This window comes from Eptesicus fuscus, chromosome 2 (genome assembly GCF_027574615.1).
Source record: "Eptesicus fuscus isolate TK198812 chromosome 2, DD_ASM_mEF_20220401, whole genome shotgun sequence".
NCBI lineage: Eukaryota > Metazoa > Chordata > Mammalia > Chiroptera > Vespertilionidae > Eptesicus > Eptesicus fuscus.
The window spans coordinates 53,999,833-54,014,294 of record NC_072474.1 but is presented as its reverse complement, the minus strand read 5'-3'; the positions used below and the strand labels follow the sequence as shown (position 1 = coordinate 54,014,294).

General features: G+C 39.5%; 1 protein-coding gene across 4 annotated transcripts in view; it reads left to right on the top strand.

Moving 5' to 3' along the window:
* Positions 1–14,462, top strand: part of PDLIM5 (PDZ and LIM domain 5) — a 219,030-nt gene that overhangs the window by 172,801 nt on the left and 31,767 nt on the right. For all 4 annotated transcript variants that reach the window (XM_028148233.2, XM_028148231.2, XM_028148229.2 and 1 more), the window contains one exon: positions 2,751–2,938. In XM_028148233.2, the coding sequence (XP_028004034.2) occupies positions 2,751–2,938 (188 nt within the window). The remainder of the gene's footprint in view (positions 1–2,750; positions 2,939–14,462) is intronic.

Here is a 14,462-nt window from a genome sequence, read left to right as displayed (position 1 = left end):
ATATGAGTCTTTAGAAATAAGATACCAATCTAATTTAGGTAATTATGACATACTAGCTTAATAAATTAGTCATTAATTTAAAAGTATTTCGCTATTTCCCTCACCAGTGTGGCTCAGTTGGTTGAGCATTGTCTCCTGCACCAAAAGGTCACCAGTTTGATTTCTGGTCAGGGCACGTGCCCAGGTTGTGGGTTCGATCCCATCAGGGTGTGTATGGGAGGCAACTGATCAAAGTTTTATCCCCACTTAAAGTTTAGTAACTGAGGCTTAGAGACGTAAAATAATTTGTCCATCACACAGCTTTAAAAGCTGCTCATAGCCATCTATAATAATAAAAGTGTAATATGCTAATTAGACCAACGCCCTTCTGTGCGACTTTCCAGACGAAGCCGGGGCTGCGAGGGAAGCCCAGGTCCCGGGTGCCAGAGGGAAGCCGGTGCTGGCAGCCGGGGGAAGGAAGGCCTACTCTTGCACGAATTTTGTGCATTGGGCCTCTAGTTATACTATAATGCTTAAGCTGTTTCTGTTAATATTACTTATTCTGTCATCTTTTTTGGTTATTGTGTCCAGCATTGCCATTAAGTAAACAATCTTTGTCTTTTTATTTATTATGAAAATGATCAGAGTGCTTAAAATTTTCATTGTGTAGTATGCTTTAACATCAAGCAGGTTTTGGTTTTTCATTAAACTGATTAGATGCCCTGCCGGCGTGGCTCAGTGGTTGAGCATGGACCTGTGAATCAGGAGGCCACAGTTCGATTCCCAGTCGGGGTGCATGTCTGGGTTGCAGGCTCAATCCTCAGTAGGGGTCATGCAGGAGGCAGCCGATCGAGGGTTCTCTCTCATCATTGATGTTTCTCTCCCGCTCCCTTCCTCTCTGAAATCAATAAAAAATATATTTTAAAAATTGATTAGAACTTATAAAAGAAGGTAGTGGCTCTATTATACCTGAATTTAGGAGAACACTATTTCAAGAAAGTTAAAATAGCATTAGTATGATTTTTCAAAACTGCTCAGTGTCACAGGTGCCCAAGACCACCCCCAGGTTTGACAGTTCACTAGAGGGATTACAGAACTCTTGTACTCATGACTAAGATTTATTACAGTGAAAAAAATACAAAGCAAAATCAGCAATGGGAAAAGTTGTGGGATCAAGTCTGGAAGAAATAAGACTCAAGTTTCCAAAAGCCCTCTCCTAGCGAAGCCACACAGGATGTGCTTGATTCCTCAGCCATGAGTTATAACAAAACGTGCAAAGTGTTGTCTACCAGAAGCTCATTAGGAACTAAGTACCTAAGACAAGGTTTTTAATGAGGCTCGTTATGTAGGCACGCTGTGCCTAATTCCTACTGAAATTCCAGACTCTCAGAAGGAAAGCAGTATTCAGCATAAACAATATTGTATATATGGTTTGGGCACAGTGAGCAGCTCTTATCTTTCAGGGAAAGTTTTATGTGACTGTAGGGAACCATTTACGAGCCAACTCCCAAAGGCCAGTCAAAGGCCAGCCTTGCAAGTGGGCCTTCCTCAGGGGAGGCAGCCTCGGGCCTACTTAGTTAGGTGTTATCCCAGATTCAAGAGGCATCGGGGAAATCAGGTATTCCTCTTCATTTGTAAGCATAGTGGACACGACGGAATTCGAAATTTATTTTCCTTGAAATGATCTCAACCAAACCAAATAATTAAGCAGTATTTATTTTGTTGAAGTCATTAATATAGTATCCTATCTTTGTCCGTGGGTTGCTCCAGCTAGTGAAGAAATTGAGTTTCTGTGCATGAAATTATCTAAGTCACCAGGACCTCAATTTTTATTGAGAAATTAGGATGTATTCTTCTTCTTGTTATAACAACTGTTATTATTTCAATGGAGAAAAACTGTTATTGTATTGTGTCATTCCAAAGTGCATATTTTATCATCTGAGCTATCTAAAATTGTTTTGGAAATGACATATAATCATAAATAATAAATAACTGGGTGGTAAAAGCCACATGATCCTCTAAATCAAGCACAGATAAGGCCTCCTGTTAGGCAAATAACTCTGAGAGCAGACAGTGGTGGTGTTGCCTCTTGTTTGCCTGTGCAATGAACATAGAAGAGTGGATGTTCTATTAGACGGGAGATGTTCTCTCTGTTTACCACTGTGCTAACAGTGTGAAGCACAATGTCTGGCAGATCGCAAGTGCTTAAATATTTATTGAATGAAAGAGTGACTGAGTCTGTGAGCAAAAGAGTGACTGGTGAGATGTCAGAGAAACTTAGTTCATAAAATACCAGAAGAATGTGGGAAACAGTAAAAAAACATCTGTGCTGTTTCATAGAGATTTTTCAGGGATTCTTTAATAATTGCTTATTTCATTCTAGATGATTGTTGAGATAGAGAGGAATAGGAAATCAAAGGATTGGCTGTGTAAGTTTTTTAATAGCCTAGTTTCTCATGGTAGACCTTTAAAAGAGGATTTCTAAAGTATTGGACAAATGCATTCTGACTCCTTTCCTTTCCTTTTCTTTGGGTTTTTTTTTTTGTTGTTTGTGTGTGTGTGTGTGTGTGTGTGTGTGTGTGTGTGTGTGTGTGTGTTTTAGAGAGGCAATCCCTGAGTCATGGTTTTAGAGTATTTTATTTTTAAATATCAATTAAGTGATGATTATTTTTGTTTTCCTTAGATATTTAATAGGCTGAGAAAATCAAATGATCAGTGCTAGGTTAGCTTGCTACCACTTCACCAAAAATGTTTTCTTATTTTCCTTCCAGCAACACCCAGGAGCCTTCTCCACACGTGGCACCATCAGCAGCGTCAGCACAGAGTACGCCTGAGAGGCCGGAGAGCCCAGCCTTCGCCAGACCAGGGGTGGCCGGGCTCACAACTGCTGCTGCCTTCAAGCCTCTGGGGTCCACCAGCGCTATCAAGTCACCGAGCTGGCAGCGGCCAAGCCAAGCAGGTACGCCAAGGAAATCGCCAGCTTTTTGCTTTCCTTAAGTGTAATTATGAAAATGCGTTCTGGGATATATGATAGATTCCATCAGTGAAACCCATTCTCGACTATCTAAAAGGACTGCATGAAACAGCTACAGCTGTTTTCCTCTCTGAAGTGTTTCATAAACATTTTCTATGTGTGTTTGGTATTATTGCCATTTGCTATGCATAACTGCAGAATTGGGCAATTTCTTGTTTCCCAGGTTACTCAGGAAGCATGTGTAGAATTGGAAATTTGGGGTCTTATTAACGAACTATATTGTTGGGAGGTTTCCTTGTAAATATAACATTTTAGTTTTGATGATATGTGAAACATAACAACAGAAGCATTGATTGCCATCAGACATTATTGAAGGAAGGAGCATTGACTTCCTGTCCTCTGAAGATTCACAAGACACCGTGAAAGGAGGACCCAGTACTAGAAAGGGAGCATTTGAACGGTGTTAGGGTGGAGCAGCGGAGGGCGAGTCTGGAAACCCGAGCTTTCAGTCTCTTCTATAGATAAGTAGCTTTACATAAAGTCACTCAACCCCTTTGATCCTGTTTCCCGATCTTCGGGATGTAGGAAGACTAAATGATCTCCTGTTCCAATGTGAACAAAGTTTATGACTGTCGGACTAAAGTAACTGTTTCAACAGGAAGATGGGACTGTACTTACTAGTAAAGGTTGCCAGCTCCACACTTAGCTTTCATCTCTTTCCATTCTTTGCACTCTCCCTGGACGATTTTCCATCCAGATTTCTATTAGTCGCTGATGATTTATACAGTCCTCTCTCCCGGACTTCATTTCCTCAAACCATGTTGACCCTACTTGCTGTTTCCAGGTAGCCCCTCAAATGCAGCATGGCCGAAAACGTCACTGCCTAGCTCTGAATGGTACACGCACCCAGTCACCAAAGCTGGGACGTGAACTTGCCACCTCCCACTCCCTACACCTGTCCTCAAAGAAATTAACATCTAACGATTCCACTTCTTAGCATTTCTCAAATTTATGTTCTTCTCTCCACTGCGTTGGTTCAGGCCCTGTCCTTCAAACAACTTGTAACGAATTTCCCTGCCCGCTCCTGTCTGTCTCCAGCCAGCGATCTCTCTGCAGCTCCGACTTACCCGTCACTGCCCAGCTATAGGGGCTTTGCTTACCCTGCCATTTAAGACCTTGTTTACTCTGGCCCAGCCATCCCCTCTAGCTCCTCTCCGGCTGCTCCCAATTGGGTATGATCTAAACTATTTGAAAGAATACACAATTTTATTACTTTTTAAAACTTAAAATATTTAGACTAACATCATCAGCCTCTGAAATTTCTAGACTATTAGTTAACTTAGCCAGACCTTTCCCTTGGTGAAAAATGCTGACCGCTCAGCCCATGCATTTTTAATTATTTCCATTTACTTAAAGCTTATCCATGACCATGGAGGTTTGCTGTAAATATTTTGTATGTGCATTAAAATACAGAAAATACCTCAAAGATTTATTTGGTATGGTAATTGGAAGGGGACAGAGAATATGTCCTAAAAGAGCAAGGACAAGACTAAATTTCTGAGATAGAAACTGAAGGAGGGCACAAAGTATATGTACCGTGGAGGGCAGAAAACATATGTAACCTGGAAATTCAGAAACTATGGTCAAAATAACACTTCACCTATTAAAGTGAAAAGGAAAAATTTCTCTTGATGTGGAACTTCTGGAGAATACACTACAGCAAAACTACCACAAGAGGGCGACAGAATCCTTTCTTCTCTGAATAATCAAGGCAGGCAATATCATTAGTCATGATTCACATGGTCAGTATTTAAAATGTTACACTTTTTTATGAACATATAAGTGAATTTAATTTGAACAAAACTATAACAATATAAAACATTAAACATTCTATCACATTGTAAAGCATTAATATTATAAAAAGAAAATGTTTTGCCATTGTGAAGTCTGTTGAATTTCATCATGATGCTTACTCAGCTCAAATCAGAAAGTATTTGCAGAACACCTGCTGTTTATCTTGCTCTAGGTGCTTCATACTGACCTTTAATGAGTTATTATGTTATATGTAAACTAGAGGCCCGATGCACGAAATTCGTGCAAGGGGCTCGGCCCTCGCAGCTGAGGCAGCTTGCCTCGGCCCTCGCAGCCGCGGCTTCGTCCGGAAGGTCGTCTGGACGGACATCCAGAAGGTCGTTCAGCTGTCCAGTCTAATTAGCATATTACGCTTTTATTACTATAGATGTTACTTATTTTACACTATTTTGTAAAAGTTGTGAAATAAGTAAAAAATTCCCAGCTCCTCGAATTCTTCTATTCTGCCTAACAGTGTACTATATTTTAAAACAAAATAAAACACCTCAGAATCTACGCTGAGTCTTATAAACAGTTTCAGGAGCTTCCTAATGCAAATGGAAAGTTCATTTGATTTAGAAGGTGATAGGTGCCTCGTGGGTTCTTGTGTTCCTCACAGTTCACCTGTGAAAACTGCACTGTCATCCAAAGAACTACAGAGGCAGATTGCTGGGCCAGGAGGACTTAGGTAAGGCATCAAGGCAGGTGGCCTTACTCCTCTCACACGGGAACTTCAGGCTCTTTCTCTCAGTGATTCACAGCTGTGCACTAGTGTGAGTGAATAAAGGGAAAGTAAATTTTTTTATCCTCCTCTCCCTCCATCACCAAAGAGTGACTATTACTAGTGATGTCATTTAAAAATAATTCCTACAGAAGGATGGTATCAAAGTCACGGAATTGCAGCCTGTGACCCACTTAGTTGATCCTGAAATTAGTTAATGGATCATAGATTGTATTTTCATTAAAAAATGAAATAGAATAGAAAATAGAAGAATATTTTAATATATTAAGGGAGGTATCAAGTTGTGAAAATGTGGTTTTAGTTAACATGTGTATATAAGTAACTATATATATATTCATACAAACATATTTTAGGTCAGCAGATAAAGTATATTTAATACTGTGTTTTATAGTTTAAAAGTTTGGGAGTCATTTATTTAAGTAGTATTTTAGTCATACTTTGTTGGGTGATGACTAATGTAGTTGTGAAATGATAGCTTGAAAAAAAAAAAAAAGACTGCATTGAAAGAGCTAATTGGAATTTGAAGACCTACTAGTATATTCTGAACCTGTCATGGGTTTCTGTTACCTCACTGAAGTTCTGACTTTAAATCTTCGATCATTTCACTTGTGGTGTCACATAGCCTGTGTACCAGAAGCCTTTCAGAACATAGCATTGCTATACCAGTTGATAACTAGGAACCAGGTGTGTGTATACCAGTAACAGCATTATAGCTCAGATTGGACCGCCTTTTCCTCAGGCATGTAGTTTAGTATACACTACCACACATACACAAGTGACTGACACAAGTGACTGACAAAAAGCTAAATATTTTGCCTGGCTGGTGTGGCTCAGTGGTTGAGCATTGACCCATGAACCAGGAGGTTATTCAATCCCGGTTCAGGGTACATGCCCGGGTTGCAGTTGCATGCTCGATCCCAGTAGGGGGTGTGCAGGAGGCAGCCCATCAATGATTCTCTCTTATCATTGATGTTCCTATCTCTCCCTCTCCCTTCCTCTCTCTGAAATCAATTTTTTTTAAAAAGCGCTAAATAGTTTAGGATGCAAAATGTCCAAAAATTCATAGTATGCATGAAAGAATTAAGATACAAAAGAAGTTAGGATCCAAGCTTGAATTTTACAAAACTACTTTCCACTCACCTGTATCTTTGGTTAGACTTCCATAATTCAGAAGCAATAGTCCCTTTAGAAATTTGACTTGATCTAGAAAAATAGGTGAGATTCTTCTTGTCATTTTTCAGAATTGGGGATATATACTTTTTTAAACTTATATTTTAATTCACTATGTATGTCTAATAGATTTTGTAATGTTTGAAAACTTCATATTATATATAATTATAAGTGGTTAGATAGATATTTTCAAGGCTTTTGTAAATGTAGTGGTGTAAGTTTAAAAATATGTTCTTGTATTTATGTAGGTGACCTAATTTGCTATGTAATGTTTTTCCTAGATTCTGTTTAGGTTATGGATACCAGATTAGTTCATTCAATGCAAGTTTATGTATAAAATATTACTGTCTTACCCAATCTAGTCAGGTGTTTTCCCCAAACCCAGTGTTAAAGCCATAAAGAGCCATTATATGTTGGAAGCACATCAGTTTTCCAACTTTAGTTTAATTGTATACAAAATGAGGATGACCAATTTGTTAGACTATAAGTGCTTTTCTAGATCAGGCCTATTGTCCATTGAGCCCAGTTTGCTAGGTTCTGAAGAACAGGAATGCCCACCCCCTGGAGTTGAATTTCAGAAGGCCAGGGATGTTCCCCAAGTGGAGCATTTTAAGCCTTCAATTTGTTTATCTGTTAAAATAAAGGTAACAAAGTCCCTTAGAGCTTTCTTGTGAAGCTCATGTGATAGAACAAAGTGCTTGATACATAGAGAATACTCAAAAAAGGCTACGTTTTCACCCCTTTATTCTTTTTAGGAATAACATCAATAATTTATGATGTTACCATCCAACAAAACAGTTCTCATGTGACTTCCTGCTTGAAAATGTTTGGGGTCTCTGCTGCCCGCACATTAAATGTTTGGCTTCTTAACAGGGCGGTCCCTTTACAACCTGCGCCAGCCTTCTCCAGCTTCATCAGGTCTTACCATCCCTTGGGCACACACCTCTGTGCTTTGCACCAGCGGCTCCTTTTATTTGACATGCTTCTGCATTTTACACCCTTCTCCCCCTGAACATTTCTATTTACTCTTTATGACCAGATGTTATCTCCTTTGTGAACCTTTCTTGAGCCCTATAAATAGTTGCTGGTCCTTTCTGTTTGATGATGGCCTTATTATAGCATTCATCATGATAATTTTAATTGTTTACATATGTGTCTTTTACTGCTGTTTTTTTTTTAGACCCCCTTAAGGACAGGGACCAAGTCTTACTAGTCTTTGTTTTACGGCATCAAAACAATAAATACCTGGCTCAGTTTATAGACCCTAAGTAAGTGTCAATGAGGGAATAAATGAGTGGGTGGGTAGGTCAGTTCGTCTTGTTTTGTACATCTTCATATAATTTGAGGGATTCCCAAGATACTGTTCTTTTTTTCCTACCAGACTTGAAATTGCCACAACAGTCATTGAACGAAGGTGGACATGCTGTCTGCCAAAAGCTGCCATTACAAATACACAGATTGCTTAAGGACAAGGGGACTTCACTCTCCTTGAAGCACTAAACTCCTGTAAGATTCAATAGTTGTGACTATAGGCAGTACTAGAACTCTATTAATTTTCACTAATTAAAAAAAATAATTAATAATAGATCTGAAGCTCTATGGTAGCATTTCCCCCCCCCCCCCGCCCCCCTCAAAACTGTGGAAATTTATGGCATATAAGGAACCAAGCAGTGGAGTGCAGAGGAAGTATTAGGAATGGTCACTCATTTTGTCGCTGTGGGAAAATTAACTTGGATGCAAAGCATCAGTAAATAACAGAAATCCACAAAAACAGTGCCAAGAGTTAAATCAGATTACAAAGCCCAGGTCAGAAGGCATGGAGGTCTGGATTAATCTAAAGGACCAATAAAATTCAGTGATACAATCTCGAGGTAGAATATGTCCCTTTTTGTGATGGAGTCAAATTTTATGCAGGAATCAAGTGTTAATGTTTGTGTCTGAAATAAAATCATATGTAGTCAATGCCCCGTGAATATTTTTAGGAAGAGGCCAAGGTGGAGAGGGAACTGCATGTGCAAAAGCTCACAGAGAACTTTGCTTCTGAAAAAGGGCAAGTAGTTTGGTGTAGTAGTGCATAGTAGCCAGAAGGAAGGTTGGATGGGTTATTGGGGCCTGGTCATTGAAAGTCAGGAGTAAGGATTAATGTGGAAAGGAAGCTATTAAAAGATTTGTAAACTGGAGAATGACAAATCAGATTTGCATTGTTAAAAGATCATTATGCTCTCTGTGTAAAAGACTAGGATTGGTGTCCTGGAGACTCTCTAAGACAAGCACGTCAAACTCAAAGGGTAACATGGGCCAAATAAAACTTAAGTAATTGGGCTGCAAAAAACAAAAGCTTCAATTTTCATAGAAACATAGGTTTATTTCTGTAGAGACATGCTGAATACAAAGGCCTGAAATAAGTGAGTAATCGTTAACATAAAATAATAGAACATTTTAATAAAAATTAATATTTTTTCTTGAACATTAACTTATCAGACACTGAATAACTGCACAAATTAATAAGCGTGACACAAACCTATTTTTCTTGTTCTCTGAAGCGAAATATTTCCTGTTGTGCACACCAAACAAGTCAGCACAAGACTAATGACATGGCAATCGGCTGCTAAAATATTCACTGCTACTATTAGTGAGAGAAATGGTGCACCTGCCCTTAAGGTGCGTAAGGGAAATTAATTCAACACGATTATAGTAATCAGTCATTAGTGAACATTGTATTTCGTTATTAATAACTGGAGGCCCAGCGCACGATTAAATCGTGCGCATGTAGGTCCCCTAGGCCTAGCCTGCCATCAGGGCCATGTCCGCTGCCCTGCAATGCCTCACACGCTCTGCAGACGCTGCCAGCGCCCCGTCCCGTGACGCCTCGCAGACACTGCCAGCGCCCTGTGACGCTCTGGGGATGCTGCCGGCACCCCGCGACACTCCGTTGATACTGCCAGCACCCTGGGGGGGTGGGGGTGGGAGGAGGGCCCGAGAGGTGCTCCAGCACTTCCTGGTGACCAGTTGTTTGGTTGTTCTGCCGTTGTAGCATCATGACCACAGGCCTTTTATGATATAGTCTAGAGGCCTGGTGCATGAAATTCATGCACGGGGTGGGGGGGTTTGTCCCTCAGCCTGGCCTGCACCCTCTCCAGTCCGGGACCCCTCAGGGGATGTACGACTGCCTCTCACAATCTGGGACCGCTGGCTTCTAACCGCTCGCCTTCCTGCCTGCCTGATCGCCCCAACCCCTCTGCCTGCCTGCCTGATCGCCCCTAACCACCTCTGCCTGCCTTCCTGATCGCCCCTAACTGCTCCCCTACCGGTCTGATCGTCCATAACTGCTCCCCTGCTGGCCTGATCATCCCTAACCACCTCTGCCTCTCCCTACACCCGGGACCCAGGATTCCCTCCAGCCAGTTGCAGGCACCCGGGACCTGGGCTTCCCTCCCTCTGGCCGGCCGCAGGCACCCAGGACCCGGGCCGGTTTTGCCTGGGCCAGCCACAGCCCTAGGGGACCGTGGGCAGGTGGCTCGTCGGGCCATAGCTGCAGGCGCCTGGGACTGCAGGGCAGGCAGCTTGTCCCTCTCCTGGGCCGCAGGCGTAGATGCAGCCATTGGCACCCGGGACTCCTGGGCCGCAGGTGCAGATGCAACCACTGATGCTCGGGACCGCAGGGCGGATGGCTTGTCCCTCTCCCAGGCCACAGGCACAGCCGCTGGTGCCCGGGACCGCGGAGCGGGCAGCTTGTCCCTCTCCCAGGATGCAGCCTGGCTGGTCCCCATTCTTCTCTCCCCAGTGTTGAGTGTCTGAGCTGTTAAGGCTGATGGTGTGAGGGTGTGATGACCATTTGCGTATTAGCTCTTTATTTTATATGATGATTATGTATAACAGGATATTGTAAAAATTAAGTTACGAAATTTTTATTAAAATGTTTCTTACATACCGTTATATTGATTGGGCCACAAAAATATTTGCTGTGGGCTTCATGCGGCCCGAGTTTGACATGCTTGCTCTAAGAGGTACTGAGGTAATCCAGCATATACAGGATGATAAGGAGTATCACCCTGGGCAATGACAGTGGCAATGGCAGTGGAGAGCATTCTAGGGGCAAGAGAATGGCAAGTGCTTACACTCTCACCTGACTGGGATGCACGTTCTAGACATTGCTCTTCCAGGGGGCCTTATTCCCTATAGAGTATAATGTATCTTCTATTAAAATGGTAGAGAATATATTCAGTTTGGAGAAACTACACTTCATTCTAAGTAAGTCTGATTATGGCAGGAAAACTGGTTGAATGCATCTTTAGTTTTATAAATGTAATGTATCTAGTTACAAAATTTAAGTCTGAGTGGATTGCATCTTGTACTTGAGAAATAAGTTAAAGTTTACTTTTATAACATAACCAGTCTATTTTTATAGCATTTCTTCAGTTTTATAGCATTTCTTCAGGGGAGTGCATTTATTTCCTCGAAATTAGCGTTTTCTAAATATTGACTCTCTCCATTCTTTCTATCTGCAAATATGAGATTGGTAACTTTGGCATGATCCTCCTTGTACTGCTTGCCTTTGCACAAAGCACTTATACTACTTGTTGCCATGGAAACAAAGATGAGATAGAAAAAGGATTGATTCTTCCAAGACAAAAGAAGAAAAATTCTGTAAAACCCTTTTGGTCAAAAATTAAATGCTTATCATTTGTATGTAGCACAGAAAGCTTTGTCTGTAGATAGGCCTTAATTTTTTTTCATTAATTACAGGTTTTTTTCTTCTTTTTCACCTTTAAAATATGTTGATTTTGAGAGCATTTGTAATGATACTTAAATGTATTACCATTATAAATGTTTAGTATACAATATATGATTTTTTACTCAAAAACTCTTTGAGCAATCTTTACAATATTGGCTAATACTGTAATCACAGTGTTCTATAGAGAAAAGTGACTATTTCATAGAGCCATTGGGAAAAACACACACAACTTTGTTATGTTTTCTTTCACTGTAGTTAGTGTTACCTAGCTGTGCTCAAATATTTTCTTTTTTAGCTGTTTTCGTTAGCTATACTTATAGCCTGATAAAATAATGCTACCTTCATGTTTTCTTTAATCATATATACACATAACTCCCTGTTTATTCTTATGTCCTGCGATGTCGGCAAGAAAGTAATGGATTTATTTTATCTTATTTTACTTTTATTGTTAAATGTGTCCATGGAGGCAAACATTCCACTGAGGAAAGTACAGGCGCATTTAGCTGATATGGTGACATACTCAGTACGCTCGTAGTATTTTATCATTTAGTAATAGACATGCTTAACCTCTGATACTCCATATTGAACAAATATTAATTTCCCTGTATTCTACTTAGGGCATTATTCCCCTTATATGTATCATGTAATAGGTTTATAAACTTTTTATTAGTGAATTGCTTTTCTTTTTTATGAAACAGTTTTAATATATGTAGTAAAGGCAAGAGCTCTTAATTGACAGATTTGTAAAAATTGGTGATTCTTTTATAAAATATAAATTGTGTTTTGAAGAAGCTCAGTACAAGTAATGTGTAAACAGAAAAGTTGAGATCATTTGTAGGTATTTTAGGGACACAGAACTTTTTGAGGGATGAAATAAACAATGACAAAAAACACAAAATTACTTTTCAAAATGAATACTTTACTTACCATCCTTATTTGGGCATTTGGAACTCAAAAATATAATGGGTAGCCTTGAAGGGGGCAACCAACCTCATTTAACAGTAAAATGGTAGGTAGTAATAATTGGTTTTATAATTCTTTCAATATTTTTAATGTTTTTATTGATTTTTAGAGAGAGAGGGATAGAGAGATAGAAACATTGATGAGAAAGAAGCGTCATTAATTGGCTGCCTCCTGCATGCCCCCTACTGGGGATCAAGCCTGCAACTCAGGCATGTGCCCTGACCAGGAATCAAACTGGTGACCTGTTGATTCCTGGGTCGACACTCAATCACTGAGCCACACTGGCTGGGCATATAATTCTTTCAAAATTTAAAAGTATCTTTTTTATTTAGAGTGTACAATCAGATAAGACGGAAAAATTTAAACGGACATCATTGTACCAATGAGCTAATAACAGAGTCTAAGAGAAGTCAAAAATTTTTTCCAGGGTATTTTAGTGATTTGAACCCAGTTATTTTGACTAAGTAGTTCATTCTCCTGTGTCAGAAGATAACATCAATGAATATATTTAAGGGGAACTGAATCTCTTAGTGGTAGTGTAGAAAGGATTATTGCCTTACATAGGGAGGATAAACTAGTGACTAACAACTATTAAGATGTTTCAAGTAACATTTTCTTTGCATCTAAAGTCCATTCTTTAAATTTAGCTAAGATTCTAGTTAGCATGACCCTTTATTATACTCTGTCTCTGATGTGTGCTGCATTTTAGAAATAAAGAAAAGCTTATTTGTTCATTACGGAAAGAGCTTTGGAGAGACCTTATATTCTTTGTAGGGATTTTTTTCAAGGAAGACTCAGATATATTTGTGAGATCTGATTAGATCAAAAACTGAATGATGTGCATCTCAGTTGTAAGTGGATATAAATTCTATCTTTTATTTGAAGTCTAAAGGAGATAGGGGTGAGAAAGGAAATTACTGTTTCTCCAACCATCCCAAATTTCATTGTAGGCTTTACGCTGCAGTAATAAATCGAGATAACTAGATTTGCTTAGCTAAGATGGATAGATTTATTGGTTCCATTTTTATATGAATAAGTAAACTGCTACCAGTTTCTTATGTTTCATCTCTTCTAATAATGTTTTATTGCCATCTGCTCCCCTGCTTTTTGACATCATTAAACTAAACAGTCCACTGGCCACAAAGGCCTGGCTGGAGCTGTCCATTGTCAAAACCTTGGTGTGAAGCATGTCGATATGCTGTATCTCTTTATATAGCAAGTAGATTTTTGTTTAGAATCATGACTCTCAGGAGAAAAAAGTAACAACCATAAACTGCCTTCTTTATTTTCTTCTAAATGTCGTCTTATTGGGGTTTATTTCCATGTTGGAAGCTTTCCAGTGCACATTGTAAAAGCTCGTCTTTCTCCCGATTTTCCGTTCAACCTGAGATTAAAATATTACATCTTTTGTAAGGGAAGATACCTGGATCTACTCACATATGCTTTTAATAAAGAATTAATACTTTTTATTAATTGATGCATATGGTTTAAACCAGAGGTTAGCAAACTGGCTCTTTGTCACATCTGGGCCACCACCTGGTTTTGTAAATAAAGCTTTATTGAAACACAGCCATGCTCATTTGTTTGCATGTTGTCTAAGGCTCCTTCTTGCTACAATAGCAGAGCTGAGTAGTTTCAACAGAAATCATATGGCCCACAAAGTCTAAAATATTTATTTTCTGGTCATTTACAGAAAAAAATTTGCCTACCATATTAATTGCCAACAAAATTAAACCATAGGAATAAGAAAAATTATGCTTGGTAATTCTGCACAATAGATGCAAACTGTATTGGGCATCATGCGCACTCTGGACAATACTAATGAGCAGTAAGGCACTTTGTTGTCTCTTTAAACTCTTCTGGGACAGAAATCTTATTCTTGGGTGTATCATTCATACCTAAGAGTTCCTATATCTGAATTATTGTATGTATCCTCTACTAGTAAGTAGTTGTTGAATGAGTGCATGGACACTTTATTTTTTTTTAATCAGGTAAGAGAGTGCAGTAATAATTGACAATTATGAAGCAAATCTTACACATTCAAGGAA